This window comes from Tachyglossus aculeatus, chromosome 22, assembly GCF_015852505.1.
Source record: "Tachyglossus aculeatus isolate mTacAcu1 chromosome 22, mTacAcu1.pri, whole genome shotgun sequence".
Taxonomy (NCBI): domain Eukaryota; kingdom Metazoa; phylum Chordata; class Mammalia; order Monotremata; family Tachyglossidae; genus Tachyglossus; species Tachyglossus aculeatus.
The window spans coordinates 49,209,441-49,226,457 of NC_052087.1; the positions used below are offsets into that span (position 1 = coordinate 49,209,441).

General features: G+C 47.5%; 1 protein-coding gene across 1 annotated transcript in view; it reads right to left on the bottom strand.

Annotated features, from left to right (window-relative positions):
• The window catches only part of C22H11orf80 (chromosome 22 C11orf80 homolog), a 104,445-nt gene extending 95,859 nt beyond the window's left edge, over nt 1-8,586 (bottom strand). Inside the window, exons 1-2 of the mRNA XM_038765358.1 lie at nt 8,485-8,586; nt 3,498-3,639 (exon numbers count right to left, since the gene is read on the bottom strand). Coding sequence (XP_038621286.1) covers nt 3,498-3,639; nt 8,485-8,544 — 202 coding nt within the window. The 5' untranslated portion in view covers nt 8,545-8,586. The remainder of the gene's footprint in view (nt 1-3,497; nt 3,640-8,484) is intronic.
• Between the last annotated feature and the right edge of the window lie 8,431 nt (nt 8,587-17,017).

Genomic DNA, 17,017 nt, shown 5'->3' on the forward strand with positions numbered 1-17,017 from the left:
TACAAGTTGGCAACATATAGAGACAGTCCCTACCCAACAGTGGGCTCACAGTCTAAAAGGGGGAGACAGAGAACAAAACCAAACATACTAACAAAATAAAATAAATGGAATAGATATGTACAAGTAAAATAAATAAATAAATAAATAAATAAATAAATAAATAAATAGAGTAATAAATATGTACAAACATATATACATATATACCGGTTCTGTGGGGAAGGGAAGCAGGTAAGATGGGGGGATGGAGAGGGGGACGAGGGGGAGAGGAAGGAAGGGGCTCAGTCTGGGAAGGCCTCCTGGAGGAGGTGAGCTCTCAGCAGGGCCTTGTCCTTCTCAGTCTCTACAAAGAGCCAGAAGTTTAATTAGGGCAGCAGAAGCAGCGTGGGCTAGTGGATAGAGCTCGGGCCTGCGAGTCAGAAGGACCTGGGTTCTAATCCTGGTTCCGCCACTTGTCTGCGGTGTGACTTTGGACACGTCACTTCACTTCTCTGTGCCTCAGTTGCCTCATCTGTAAAATGGGGATGAAGATTGTGAGCCCCACGTGGGGCAACTTGATCACCTTGTATCCCCCCCAGCGCTTAGAACAGTGCTCTGCACGTAGTAAGCGCTTAACAAATGCTATTATGCCATTATTATTATTATTATTATTATCCCCTATGGGACATGGACCGTGTCCAATCTGGTTAGCTTGTCTTTACCCAGTGCTTAGTACAGTGTCCGGCACATGGTAAACACTTAACCAATAAACCATAAATAAAGAAAGAAAAGAGTCCCAGTTTAGGCAAGATGGTCCTGGATTTGGGAGCTCTTCCTACATCGGGTCATCTGACGGATGGAAATTAGCAAATGTCCCCAAATTAGGAAACTTATGGTTGAACTGTGAGAGAGCAGAGGGCTTTGGGTCCTGTGTCCTACTCTGGGGGGTGGAGGGGGTCTGGGGGTTTGGGAAGACACCCACAAAATCTATCCCAGATTCAGGAAGGGAACCCAAACCCACCCTGGTTCTGCTTCAGTCACCAACTCTGGGCAGGTGAGCGAAAAATAGCCAGCCTCCTGCGAATCATCAATCGTATTTATTGAGCGCTTACTATGTGCAGAGCACTGTACTAAGCGCTTGAAAATATTATAATGATGGCATTTATTAAGCACTTACTATGTGCAAAGCACTGTTCTAAGCATTGGGGAGGATACAAAGTGATTAGGTTGTCCCACATGGGGCTCACAGACTTAATCCCCATTTTGCAGATGAGGGAACTGAGGCACAGAGAAGTCAAGTAATTTGCCCAAAGTCACACAGCTGACAAGTGGCGGAGCCGGGACCTCAACCCATGACCTCTGACTCCAAAGCCCAGGCTCTTTCCACTGAGCCACGCTGCGAATATCATGTACTGCAAAGAACACAGTATTCTGAGCCGCATTTCTCACCCTGTAATGAACTCAAGGGTAATGAGAGTCAAGAGACTCTTGAATTAGGTATTCCAGATCAAAGCTCATTTCAAATTTACAAATATCCTAACAAATTACATATACAGATTCCTGTTAGAACTGTGTCTGACCCTGCATGGAAAGAAGTGTTGTGGGTAAGGGACTATGGAAGCTTTACGAGCCTTTAAATGGTGTCACGGATTTAAAGATATTTCAATTTCAAGCAATACTGGATTATCCAGGTTATGGATTATTAATTCCACTGTGTACTGCTCTCCCTTTTTCCTGCTTCTTGCCGTTTGGCTGTTTCTCATCCTGTTTGGCATCCACTAGAGAATGGATGGGGCGGGGGGAAGAATGAGAAAAGGATCTAGTCAATCAATTTGGGGGCTCATGAGGAACTATTGCAAGTGACAGAGGAGAGAGACATACTTTATACTTTATATACTGTATATATGTATATATGTTTGTACATATTTATTACTCTATTTATTTATTTATTTATTTATTTTACTGGTACATATATATTCTATTTATTTTATTTTGTTAGTATGTTTGGTTTTGTTCTCTGTCTCCCCCTTTTAGACTGTGAGCCCACTGTTGGGTAGGGACTGTTTCTATATGTTGCCAATTTGTACTTCCCAAGCTCTTAGTACAGTGCTCTGCACATAGTAAGCGCTCAATAAATACGATTGATGATGATGATGATGATGATGATCCATTTCTTTCTGGAATCGAGCGTCTTTACTTAAATTGATAAATAAATATGAGCTGAATGAGCCACTCTAACTTGGATCATTTAACTAGCCGTAGTTAAGTAGTCTGTGTACCTGCTTTGCAGCAATAATAATAATTATGGTATTTGTTAAGCTCTTACTATGTGCCATGCACTGTACTAAGCGCTGGTTGGCGGGGGGAGGGGGCGCGGGAAGGGAACACAAGCAAATCAGTTTGGACACAGTCCCTGTCCCACACGGCGCTCACAGTCTTAATCGCCATTTTACAGATCATCATCACCACCATCAATCGTGTTTATTGAGCGTTTACTATGTGCAGAGCACTGTACTAAGCGCTTGGGAAGTACAAATTGGCAACATATAGAGACAGTCCCTACCCAACAGTGGGCTCACAGACTAAAAGGGGGAGACAGAGAACAAAACCAAACATACTAACAAAATAAAATAAAATAAAATAATAAAATACAGATGAGGTAACTGAAGCCCAGAGAAGTGAAGGATGGGACACTGGCAAATCTACTAGCAAAATATATTTCCTGAGTGCCCAAGTGGGCATAACCCTGTGAATAGTACACTCCAAATCTGAGGAAACAAAGCATAATGGAAAGAAAAAGGGCCTAGGACTCAAAGGAGCCTGGATTCCAATCCTGGCTCCACCACTTATCTGCTGTGTAACCTTGGGCAAATCACTTCACTTCTCTGTGCCCCAGTCTCCTCACCTGTAAAACAGGGAGCAAATCCTCCCTCCCCGTGTGGGATAGGGACTGTGTCCAACCTGATTATCTTGTAAATTCACTGATGTTTCTTGTATTTTTTAAACGCTAACTGTGCTAAGCACTGTACTAAATGCTGGGGTAGATAAAGACCATCAGGCTGGATGCCATCTCCATCCCGAATTTAGGCTCACAACCTAAGGGGGAAAGGAGGATAGTATTGAATCCACATTTTACAGATGAGGAAACTGAGGCACAGAGAAGTGAAGTAACTTCCCTAAGGTTATACAGCGGACAAGTGGCGAAGCCGAGACTAGTAGCCAGAACTCCTGATTCCGAGGCCCATGCTCTTTCATTCATCCATGCTGCTCCTTATATCTACCACAGTGCTTGGTACAGTGATTGGCACATAAGTGCTTAACACGTATTATAATTATAAACCCTGGAACAGCAGTAATCTTGCTAGTGTGCTACCCAGCGAAACAAACTCCAGAATGAATAGATGTTGATTATGGGCTGCCACTGAATAATACTTACAATTTTTTTAACGGTTCCTGTGATAGCATAAAGGGAAATGGTAAAGACAGAAAAGAAAGAAGAGCTTTTCTTCCTCCCAACTTACTAGTTGTCACACAACGAAGCCAGTTTTCAGACTGCTTAGAACGCAACGCTTCCATGGAAATCACCAGCTCTCCTTCCAGTAATGCTCCTTTTGTTCGTCCTTCTGCTTCGTGTTTCCAGCGAATAATTACATATTTCAAAATCTGAAAAGGGCACACATCTCAAGAGGAAAGTCTCATCCTCTATTGGAAATCAACGTGGTAATAAGTGGATCAGGATAACAGACAGATGAGAGGGTTTAAAACCACCAGGTTATAACATCGCTGCTTAATTGCTTGTATAAGATCAGATTCACATCAATCCCCGAAAGACTGTCTGAACGGATGAAACCTAGGAGGTCCAGTTCAGGAGAAGACAGGATATAATGGAATTCAGTCCGGTATCCACAAGAAGACAGGAGCTGGAGGCAACCTACCCGATTATGCAATTTATACGATAATTTAGACAAATTAAGGGAAAATATGAGATGAGAATATTGTTCTCATTTTTCAAATTAAAGGAATCAGGCTTGTGGTTGGGGCAATGACATTAGATTACAACGGATGATCCTTTGAATTATTTTACTGTTTCCAGATGTTATAATCCAAGCAGCGTTGCCGTTCCATCCATCTTGTTTTCTCTGAAGAAGACCACCCACTTTATTTCAAATAGAAAGCCCACCCAAGAGACCCAAGGGGACTTCGGAGCTAATTTTACAGGAGTGCGGGGGCAAAGTGGAGAGTGGGCTCTGTGTGTGCTGTAAATCTGTAAGCTTTTTGTGAGCAGGGATGGTGTCTACCTGCTCTATCGTTTGGTACTCTCAAAGCCCTTAGTACAATGTTCTACATACAGTAAGTGCTCAGTAGTTACCACCGACTGATTAATTATCATCATCATCATCAATCGTATTTATTGAGCGCTTACTATGTGCAGAGCACTGTACTAAGCGCTTGGGAAGAACAAATTGGCAACATATAGAGACAGTCCCTACCCAACAGTGGGCTCACAGTCTCAAAGGGGGAGACAGAGAACAAAACCAAACATACTAACAAAATAAAATAAATAGAATAGATATGTACAAGTAAAATAAATAAATAGAGTAATAAATATGTACAAACATATATACCTATATACAGGTGCTGTGGGGAAGGGAAGGAGGTAAGACGGGGGGATAGAGAGGGGGACGAGGGGGAGAGGAAGGAAGGGGCTCAGTCTGGGAAGGCCTCCTGGAGGAGGTGAGCTCTCAATAGGGCCTTGAAGGGAGGAAGAGAGCGAGCTTGGCGGATGGGCAGAGGGAGGCCATTCCAGGCCCTAAGCACTGGATTAATTGAAGAGGGGGTGGAAGGGAGGCAAGCAGAAGGGTGTCTCATTTTGCTCTCCGGCCTCCTTCCAGGCGATTCCCTGTCTGACACAGCCCGGCCCCTCCATGGATTTAGGATTTTTCAATGTGCCACCCAAAGGCAAAGCTTATTAAGATTCAGGTGACCAGAGTCCTGATCCCGATTCTACCACTTGCTATGTGACCTTAAGCAAGTCACTTAACTTGGCTGTGCCTCAGTTTTCTCATCTGTAAAATGAGATTAAATACTTGTTCTCCCTCTTACTTAGACTGTGACCCTCATGAAGGATAGGGACTGTGTCCAACCGCTAGGCAAGTCACTTAACTTCGCTATGCCTCAGTTTCTTCATCTCTAAAATGAGATTAAATTTGACAGGATAGGGACTGTGATCAAACTTAGGCAAATCACTTAACTTCCCTATGCCTCAATTTCTTCATCTGTAAAATGAGATTAAATTTTACAGGATAGGGACTGTGTCCAACCTTAGGCAAGTCACTTAACTTTGCTATGCCTCAGTTTCTTCATCTGTAAAATGAGATTAAATTTTACAGGATAGGGACTGTGTCCTACCTGAGGCAAGTCACTTAACTTGGCTGTGCCTCAATTTCTTCATCTGCAAAATGAGATTAAATTTTACAGGATAGGGACTGTGTCTAACCTTAGGCAAGTCACTTAACTTTGCTGTGCCTCAGTTTCTTCATCTGTAAAATGAGATTAATTTTTACAGGATAGGGACTGTGTCCAACCTTAGGCAAGTCACTTAACTTTGCTGTGCCTCAGTTTCTTCATCTGTAAAATGAGATTAAATTTTACAGGATAGGGACTGTGTCCTACCTGAGGCAAGTCACTTAACTTGGCTGTGCCTCAGTTTCTTCATCTGTAAAATGAGTTAAATACTTGTTCTCCCTCCTACTGACACGGTGACCCTCATGAGGGATGGGGACTGTGTCTGACCTAATTATTTTGTATCTAGCCCAGTGCATGCTACAGTGCTTGGCACATAATGAGCACTTAACAAATACCACAATTATTATAATCACTGCCTCTCTTTACTTTAGAAAAAATACTTTCTCTCACATAATAACAACTCTGCTACTCCTGGGGCAAGCTCCCTTTTGAGCCGCTACGATCATACGAATAAATCTCGGCACACTACCCCCCAGAAACTATCTGCATTATAATGCACAAAGACAATTTATAAGGTACGAGATGCACTGAAAAAAGTTGGGGGATCTTAACTCTTTTTTAACCCCTGAAAAACTGCTTCCCTCGCAAGATTTGCCACTCTAAGTTCTGGCCTCTAGGGAAATTCATTCAGTCGTATTTATTGAGCGCTTACTGTGTGCAGAGCACTGTACTAAGCGCTTGGGAAGTACAAGTTGGCAACATATAGAGACGGTCCCTACCCAACAGCGGGCTCACAATCTAGAGGAAATCAACCATTGTGCAGTAATGCAGATTCCACCTATTCTGTTTATTTTATTTTGTTAATATGTTTTGTTTTGTTGCCTGTCTCCCCCTTCTAGACTGTGAGCCCGCTCTATATGTTGCCAACTTGTACTTCCCAAGCACTTAGTACAGTGCACTGAACACAGTAAGCGCTCAATAAATACGATTGAATGAATGAATGAATTCCACTTCCCCTTGGTTCTGAGCGGCAGGCGCAGGATGAGGAATGTCCCCAAATCTTCACTGAGGTGGACAGAAGGAGGAATAGTTTATTGGCCACTGGTCCACAGTAGCCCCACCAAGAAACATACACCTGTCTACTTGTTTTGTTTTGTTGTCTGTCTCCCCCTTCTAGACTGTGAGCCCGTTGTTGGGTAGGGACCGTCCCTATTCAATAATAATAATAATTTTCATATTTATTGTGCGCTTACTATGTGCAAAGCACTGTTCTAAGCGCTGGGGAGGATACAGGTGATCAGGTTGTCCCATGTGGGGCTCACAATCTTAATCCCCATTTTACAGATGACGTAACTGAGGCACAGAGAAGTTCAGTGACTTGGCAAAGTCACACAGCTGACAAGCGGCGGAGCTGGGATTTGAACCCATGACCTCTAACTCCCAAGCCCGGGCTCTTTCCGCCAACCCCACTGTTGGGTAGGGACCTTCTCTACATGTTGCCAACTTGTACTTCCCAAGCGCGTAGTACAGTGAACTGCACACAGTAAGAGCTCAATAAACACGATTGAATGAATGAATGTATTAATGTTGCCGACTTGTACTTCCCAAGCGCTTAGTACAGTGCACTGCACACAGTAAGCGCTCAATAAATACGATTGAATGAATGAATGTATTAATATGTTGCCGACTTGTACTTCCCAAGCGCTTAGTCCAGTGCTCTGCACACAGTAAGCGCTCAATAAATACGATTGAATGAATGAATGCATTGCCGACATACTTACCAAGCGCTTAGTACAGTGCTCTGCACACAGTAACCGCTCAATAAATATGCTTGAATGAATGAACCTGGGCTCCCAGGATTCACCTGAAGCTATAGAGACGGTCCCTAACCAACAGTGGGCTCACAGTCTAGCATATAGTAAGCGCTTAACAAATGCCATCATTATTAGTATTTTTTTCCTTCCTACCTTATGAATGAATGAATGAATGATTATTAGTCCAGTGCTCTGCATTCATTCATTCGATTGTATTTATTCTGCACACAATAAGCGCTCAATAAATACGATTGAATGAATGAATGAATGAATGATGCCCATTGCCCTTTCCTCTTTCCTAGTGGCACTTCCCCACCTCCCTCGCCTGGCTCCTGTCCCACCCGGCTGCCCCCTCCATCCTTCACGACGGCCGCTTACAGCCCTTCAAGGCCCTACTGAGAGCTCACCTCCTCCAGGAGGCCTTCCCACACTGAGCCCCCTCCTTCCTCTCCCCCTCGCCCCCCTCTCCATCCCCGCTGCCTTACCTCCTTCCCTTCCCCACAGCACCTGTATATATGTATATATGTTTGTATGGATTTATTACTCTATTTATTTATTTTACTTGTACATATTTATTCGACTTATTTTATTTTGTTAATATGTTTTGTTTTGTTGTCTGTCTCCCTCTCCTAGCCTGTGAGCCCACTGTTGGGTAGGGACCGTCTCTATATGTTGCCAACTTGGACTTCCCAAGCGCTTAGTACAGTGCTCTGTACACGGTAAGCGCTCAATAAATACGATTGATTGATTAGCGCTCGGGCCTGGGAACCCGAAGGCCCCGGGTTCTAATCCTCCCTCCGCCGCTAGTCTGCTCTGCGACCTCGGGCAAGTCACTTCCCTTCTCTGTGCCTCAGTTCCCTCATCTTTAAAATGGGGATTAAGACTGTATATATGCATATATGTTTGTACATATTTATTACTCTATTTATTTTACTTGTACGTATTTATTCTACTTATTTTATTTTGTTACCATGTTCTGTTTTGTTGTCTGTCTCCCCCTTCTAGACTGTGAGCCTGCTGTTGGGTGGGGACCGTCTCTAGATGTTGCCAACTTGGACTTCCCAAGCGCTTAGTACAGTGCTCTGCACAGTGTAAGCGCTCAATAAATACGATTGAATGAATGAATGAATAAAGCCACTGATTAGATTGCTGGCCACCCCGGCGACTACTACAGTGCCTGTCATATAGTAAGTGCCTAACAAATGCCTTTAAAAAAAAAAAGGCTCACCTCACACACGGCCACCCCCTCCATCAGGGAAAGCGTACGGACTTTGGAGTCAGAGGTCATGGGTTCGAATACCGGCTCTGCCCCTTGTCCGCTGTCACTTCACTTGGGTAAGTCACTTCACTTCTCTGGGCCTCAGTTCCCTCATCTGGAAAATGGGGATGAAGACTGTGAGCCCCCTGTGGGACAATCTGATCACCTTGTATCCCCCCAGCGCTTAGAACAGTGCCTTGCACATAGTAAGCGCTTAATAAATGCCATTATTATTATTATTATCCTTCGCGATGGCGACACCATTCAGGCCTCACGCTCCCTCAGGTCCGTGCGCTCCCCCTGGGCCTCGTGCTCCCTCACGGTCACGCGCTCCCCAGGGCCTCGCGCTCCCTCACGGTCACGTGCTCCTCAGGGCCTCGCTATCCTTCACGATCACGTGCTCCCCGGGGCCTCGCGCTCCCTCATGGTCACGCGCTTGCGAGGGCCTCGCGCTCCCTCAGGGCCTCGCGCTCCCACAGCCTCGTTCTCCTTCAGGGCCGCGTGCTCCCTCACAGTCACGCGCTCCCCAGGGCCTTGCGCTCCCTCAGGGCCCGCTCTCCCTCAGGGCCTCGCGCTCCCTCATGCTCACGCGCTCCCCAGGGCCTCGCGCTCCCTCACGATCACCTGCTTCCCAGGGCCTCCCGCTCCCCAGGGCCTCGCGCTCCCTCAGCCTCGTTCTCCTTCAGAGGCGCCTGATCCCTCACCTCACAGTCACGTGCTCCCCCTGGGCCACGCGCTCCCTCAGGGCCCGCTCTCCCTCAGGGCCTCGCGCTCCCTCACGGTCACGGGCTCCCCAGGGCCTCGCGCTCCCTCACGGTCACGCGCTCCCCAGGGCCTCAAGCTCCCTCACGGTCACGCGCTCGCCAGGGCCTCGCGCTCCCTCAGGGCCTCGCGCTCCCACAGCCTCGTTCTCCTTCAGGGCCGCGTGCTCCCTCACAGTCACGCGCTCCCCAGGGCCTTGCGCTCCCTCAGGGCCCGCTCTCCCTCAGGGCCTCGCGCTCCCTCATGCTCACGCGCTCCCCAGGGCCTCGCGCTCCCTCACGATCACCTGCTTCCCAGGGCCTCCCGCTCCCCAGGGCCTCGCGCTCCCTCAGCCTCGTTCTCCTTCAGAGGCGCCTGATCCCTCACCTCACAGTCACGTGCTCCCCCTGGGCCACGCGCTCCCTCAGGGCCCGCTCTCCCTCAGGGCCTCGCGCTCCCTCACGGTCACGGGCTCCCCAGGGCCTCGCGCTCCCTCACGGTCACGCGCTCCCCAGGGCCTCAAGCTCCCTCACGGTCACGCGCTCGCCAGGGCCTCGCGCTCCCTCAGGGCCTCGCGCTCCCACAGCCTCGTTCTCCTTCAGGGCCGCACGATCCCTCACAGTCACCGGCTCCCCCCGGGCCTCGCGCTCCCTCAGGGCTCGCTCTCCCTCAGGGCCTCGCGCTCCCTCACGGTCACGCGCTCCCCAGGGCTTCGCGCTCCCTCACGATCACGTGCTCCCCAGGGCCTCGCGCTCCCTCACAGTCACGCGCTCCCCAGGGCCTCGCGCTCCCTCACGGTCACGCGCTCCCCAGGGCCTCGCGCTCCCTCACGGTCACGCGCTCCCCCAGGGCCTCGCGCTCCCTCAGCCTCGTTCTCCTTCAGGGCCGCGCAATCCCTCACAGTCACGCTCTCCCCCAGGGCCTCGCACTCCCTCACGATCACCTGCTCCCCAGGGCCTCTTGCTCCCTCACGGTCACGCGCTCCCCAGAGCCTCGCGCTCCCTAACGGTCACGCGGTCCTCAGGGCCTCGCGCTCCCTCACGGTCACATGCTCCCCAGGGCCTCGCGCTCCCTCACGGTCACGCGCTCCCTCAGGACCTTCCGCTTCGTCAGGGTCACGCGTTCCCTCACGGTCACGCGTGACCGTGTCAGGGGCACGCGCTCTCTCAGGGGCACGCGCTCCCTCAGGGCCTCGCGCTCCCTCAGGGCCACGCGCTCCCTCAGGGCCACGCGCTCCCTCAGGGCCTCTTGCTCCCTCACGGTCACGCGCTTCCTCAGGGCCACGAGCTCCCGCAGGACCAGCGCTCCGTCACGGTCACGCGCTCCCTCAGGACCTCGCACTCCCTCGGGGCCTCAAGCTCCCTCAGGGCCGCACGCTCCCTCAGGGCCTCGCGCTCCCTCACGGTCACGCGCTCCCCCGGCCGCGCGCTCTCTCAGGGCCACGCTCTCCCTCAGGGCCACTCGCGCGCTCCCTCACGGCCGCGCGCTCCCTCAGCCTCGCGCTCCCTCAGGACCACGCTCTCCCTCACGGGCACGCGCTCCCTCAGGGTCTCGCGCTCTCCCTCAAGGCCGCGCGCTCCCTCAGAGCCGCGCACTCCCTCACGGTCACGCGCTCCCACAGCGTCTCGCGCTCTCCCTCAGGGCCGCGCGTTCCCTCACGGTCACGCGCTCCCCGGGGCCTTGCACGCCCTCACGGTCACGCGCTCCCTCAGGGCCGCGCACTCCCTCACGGTCACGCGCTCCCTCACGGACGCGCGCTCCCTCACGGACGCGCGCTCCCTCACGGACGCGCGCGCGCTCTCACCTCGGCCCCGCCCACCTCGGCCTACTCATTCATTCGTTCATTCAATCGTATTTATTGAGCGCTTACTGTGTGCAGAGCACTGGACTAAGCGCTTGGAAGTCCAAGTTGGCAACATACAGAGATGGTCCCTACCCAACAGTGGGCTCACAGTCTGGAAGGGGGAGACAGTCAACAAAACCAAACAGATTAACAAAATAAAATAAATAGAATAAATATGTACAAGTAAAATGGACTAATAAATATGTACAAACATATATACATAGTGACTTGAATATAGATAGCACACCCCTCTAAATGTTTATCACAACCATTCATTCGTTCATTCAATCGTATAAATACGACTGATTAATTGATTGAGCGCTTACTGTGCGCAGAGCACTGTACTAAGCGCTTGGGAAGTACAAGTTGACAACATATAGAGCCGGTTCCTACCCACCAGTGGGCTCACAGTCTAGAAGGGGGAGACAGAGAACAAAACAAAACATATTAACAAAATAAAATAATTAGAATAAATATGTATAAATAAAATAAATAAAATAAACCAAAAATTTGGTAACCCAGTTTTCTGGATATGCATATGCTATATATCGAAACGTGGTGACTTTCCTTTTTTCAGAGCAGTAGTTGCCCAAAATCAATCAATTAATCAATGGTATTCATAATAATAAGAATAAGCATGGCATGTATTAAGCAGTTACTATGTGCCAAGCACTGTTATAAGCGCTTGGGAGGTTACAAGGTGATCAGGTTGTCCCACGTGGGGCTCACAGTCCCAATATCCATTTTACAGATGAGGTAACTGAGGCACAGAGAAGTTAAGTGACCTGTCCAAAGTCACACAGCTGACAAGTGGTGGAGCTGTCATTTATTCATTTCTATTAATCAGTCAATCAATCGTATTTATTGAGTGCTTACTGTGTGCAGAGCACTGTACTAAACGCTTGGGAAGTACAAGTTGGCAACATATAGAGATGGTCCCTACCCAACAGTGGGCTCACAGTGTCTGTCTCCCCCCACCTAGACTGTAAGCTCATTGTGGGAAGGGAATGTGTCTGGGTAATAATAATAATTTTAGTATTTGTTAACCGCTTACTCTATGCAAAGCACTGTTCTAAGCACTGGGGAGAATATAAGGTGATCAGGTTGTCCCATGTGGGGCTCACAATCTTCATCCCCATTTTACAGATGAGGTAACTGAGGCACAGAGAATAATAATAATAATAGCATTTATTAAGTGCTTACTATGTGCAAAGCACTGTTCTAAGCACTTGGGAGGTTATAAGGTGCTCAGGTTGTCCCATGTGGGGCTCACAATCTTCATCCCCATTTTACAGATGAGGGAACTGAGGCACTGAGAAGTTAAGTGACTTGCCCAAAGTCACACAGCTGACAAGCAGTGGAGCCGGGATTTGAACCCTTGACCTCTGACTCCCAAGCCCGGGGTTTTTCCACTGAGCCACGCTGTATTGTACTCTCCCTGGCACTTAGTACAGTGCTCTGCACACACTAAGTGCTCAATAAATACAATTGAATGAATGAATGCATTTTTGATGAACCTCTATTATTCCTCTAGACTGTAAATTTGTTGAGGGCAGGGAACATGTCTACTGACTCAGTTATATTATAATCTCCCAAGCGTTCAGTACAGTGCTCTGTCCCCAGCAAGCGCTCAGTAAATACCATTGATTGAATGGATTGATCCCCCTCTAGACTGTAAGCCCCTTGTGGGCAGGGATCGAGTGTGGCTCAGTGGAAAGAGCCCGGGGTTTGGAGTCAATGGTCATGGGTTCAAATCCCATCTCCCTCACTTAGCTGTGTGACTTTGGGCAAGCCACTTCCCTTCTCTGGGCCTCAGTTCCCTCATCTGTAAAATAGGGATTATGACTGTGAGCCCCCCGTGGGACAACCTGATCACCTTGTAACCTCCCCAGCACTTAGAACAGTGCTTTGCACATAGTAAGCGCTTAATAAATGCCATTATTATTATTATTATTAATATTATTATTATTATTACCAACTCTGTTGTATTATAATCTTGTATTATAATCTTCATTTTGACACCTGTCTACATGTTTTGTTTTGTTGTCTGTCTCCCCCTTCTAGACTGTGAGCCCGCTATTGGGTAGGGACCGTCTCTATGTGTCACCAACTTGTCCTTCCCAAGCGCTTAGTACAGTGCTCTGTACACAGTAAGCGCTCAATAAATACGATTGAATGAATGAATGAATCAATCAATCAATCAATGTGAATCAATCATGAATGAATGTGAGCCCGTTGTTGGGTAGGGACCGTCTCTATATGTTGCCGACTTGTACTTCCCAAGCCCTTAGTCCAGTGCTCTGCACACAGTAAGCGCTCAATAAATACGATTGAATGAATTAATCAATGAATCAATGGTATTTACTGAGCGCTTGCTGGGGGCAGAGGACTGTACTGAGCGCATGGGAGATCATTCATTCAAGCGTTCAATAAATACGATTGAATGAATGAATCAATGAATCAATGGTATTTACTGAGCGCTTGCTGGGGGCAGAGCACTGTACTGAGCGCATGGGAGATTATTCATTCATTCACTCATTCATTCAGTCGTATTTATTGAGCGCTTACTGTGTGCAGAGCACTGTACTAAGCGCTTGGGAAGTACAAGTTGGCAACATATAGAGACGGTCCCTACCCAACAATGGGCTCACAGTCTGATTGTGAGCTCCCTTTTGTGCCCAGACTGAGCCGCCTTTTTCCTCTCTTCCTCCGCATCCCCCCGCCCTACCTCCTTCCCCTCCCCACAGCCCCTGTATATACATTTGTCCAGATTTATTACTCTATTTATTTTACTTATATATATTTACTATTTTATTTTGTTAATGATGTGCATCTAGCTTTATTTCTATTTGTTCTGACGACTTGACACCCGTCCACGTGTTTTGTTTTGTTGTCCGTCTCCCCCTTCTAGACTGTGAGCCCGCTGTTGGGTCGGGACCGTCTCTAGATGTTGCCGACTTGGACTTCCCAAGCGCTTAGTACAGTGCTGTGCACACAGTAAGCGCTCAATAAATACGATTGAATGAATGATTGGATGATTCCCCTCCAGACTGTAAGCTCGTTGTGGGCAGGGAACGCGTCTACCAACTCGGTTGCATTATATTCTGTTATATTCGGTTGCATTATATTATATATATATCCTGTATATATGTATATATGGTTGTACATATTTATTACTCTATTTATTTATTTATTCATTTTACTTGTACATATCTATCCTATTTATTTTATTTTGTTAGTATGTTTGGTTTTGTTCTCTGTCTCCCCGTTTTAGACTGTGAGCCCACTGTTGGGTAGGGACTGTCTCTATATGTTGCCAATTTGTACTTCCCAAGCGCTTAGTACAGTGCTCTGCACATAGTAAGCGCTCAATAAATACGATTGATGATGATGATGATGATATTCTCTCGAGTGCTTTGTGCAGTGCTCTGCACACAGTAAGCGCTTAACAAATACCATCATCATCATTATTATTATTATTCATAAATACACTGGTGATGATTAGGGAAAACCCCCTTTTTGATATGCTGCGTGGCTCAGTGGAAAGAGCATAGGCTTATGAGGCAGAGGTCGTGGGTTCAAATCCCGGCTCGGCTAACTGGCAGCTGGGTGACTTTGGGCAAGTCACTTAATTTCCCTGGGCCTCAGTTGCCTCATCTGTAAAATGGGGATTAAAACTGTGAGCCCCCAGTGGGACACTTGTATCCTCTCCAGCGCTTAGAACAGTGCTTTGCACATAGTAAGCGCTTAACAAATGCCATCATCATTATAATTATTATATGCTACACCTTAAGCAACCCCATTGTTTCTTGCACTGTCCCCAGCGCTTAGAACAGTGTTTGGCTCATAGTAAGCGCTTAACGTGGCTCAGTGGAAAGAGCCCGGGCTTTGGAGTCAGACATCGTGGGTTCGAATCCCGGCTCCGCCACAAGTCTGCTGTGTGACCTTGGGCAAGTCACTTAACTTCTCTGAGCCTCAGTTCCCTCATCTGTAAAAATGGGGATTAAGACTGTGAGCCCTACGTGGGACAACTTGATCCCATTGTATCCCCCCCAGCGCTTAGAACAGTGCTTTGCACATAGTAAGCGCTTAACAAATGTCATTATTATTATTATTATTAACAAATGCCATCATTATTATTGCAGGAGCACATCACGTTCGACCCAGATGGACACGTGTGGCCTGGAGAATATTCCCTAATTCCCCAAGCCGAGCGAGAGCATGGATCATGGGAGAACCGAATATGTTTATACAGATTTATTACTCTATTTATTTTACTTGCACATATTTATTCTATTTACTTTATTTGGTTTATATGTTTTGTTTTGTTGTCTCCCCCTTCTAGACTGTGAGCCAGCTGTCAGGTAGGGACCAGCTCTAGATGTTGCCAACTTGGACTTCCCAAGCGCTTAGTACAGTGCTCTGCACACAGTAAGCGCTCAATAAATACGATTGAATGAATGAATGAACTGGGATTTCCAGCCGCGGATTCTCACGCCGTTCCAAGGGTGACAGAAAATTGGGCCCCGGCCCGTTACCCGTGGAGACGCTGTCGGCTGATTCCTGGGATTGCCAAGACTTAGGGAGCCTTGGGAGAAAATTATAACTCTCAGACAGAAAGGTCCACCCCTGGGAATGAGATGTCTAGGGTGAAGCGGAAGAAAGGAGATCTTGCTTTCTTGCAGGAGTTTATTCCCCAATTCCCAGTCAAAGGAAGGAGCTGAGCGGAGGAAAGGAGATCTTGCTTCCTTGCAGGAGTTTATTCCCCAATTCCCAGTCAAAGGAAGGAGCTGAGTGGAGGAAAGGAGATCTTGATTCCTTGCAGGAGTTTATCCCCCGATTCCCAGTCAAAGGAAGGAGCTGAGTGGAGGAAAGGAGATCTTGATTCCTTGCAGGAGTTTATCCCCCAATTCCCAGTCAAAGGAAGGAGCTGAGCGGAGGAAAGGAGATCTTGCTTCCTTGCAGGAGTTTATTCCCCAATTCCCAGTCAAAGGAAGGAGCTGAGTGGAGGAAAGGAGATCTTGATTCCTTGCAGGAGTTTATACCCCAATTCCCAGTCAAAGGAAGGAGCTGAGCAAAGGAAAGGAGATCTTGCTTCCTTGCAGGAGTTTATTCCCCAATTCCCAGTCAAAGGAAGGAGCTGAGTGGAGGAAAGGAGATCTTGATTCCTTCCAGGAGTTTATACCCCAATTCCCAGTCAAAGGAAGGAGCTGAGCATATGCTGAATATAATAATAATAATAATTGTGGTATTTGTTAATAATAATAATAATAATAATAGCATTTATTAAGCATTTACTATGTGCAAAGCACTGTTCTAAGCTCTGGGGAGGATACAAGGTGATCAGGTTGTCCCACGGGGGGCTCACACTCTTAATCCCCATTTTTACAGATGAGGGAAATGAGGCACAGAGAAGTTAATAATATGAATAATGGTATTTGTTAAGCGCTTACTATGAGCAAAGCACTGTTTCTAGACTGTGAGCCCATTGTTGGGTAGGGACCGTCTCTATATGTTGCCAACTTGTACTTCCCAAGTGCTTACTACAGTGCTCTGCACACAGTAAGCACTCAATAAATACGATTGATTGATTGATTGATTCCCCCGGGCCTGGAATGCCCTCCCTCTGCCCATCCGCCGCGCTAGCTCTCTTCCTCCCTTCAAGGCCCTACTGAGAGCTCACCTCCTCCAGGAGGCCTTCCCAGACTGAGCCCCTTCCTTCCTCTCCCCCTTGTCCCCCTCACCATCCTCCCATCTTACCTCCTTCCCTTCCCCACAGCACCTGTATATATGTATATATGTTTGTACATATTTATTATTCTATTTATTTATTTATTTTACTAGTACATATCTATCCTATTTATTTTATTTTGTTAGTATGTTTGGTTTTGTTCTCTGTATCCCCCTTTTAGACTGTGA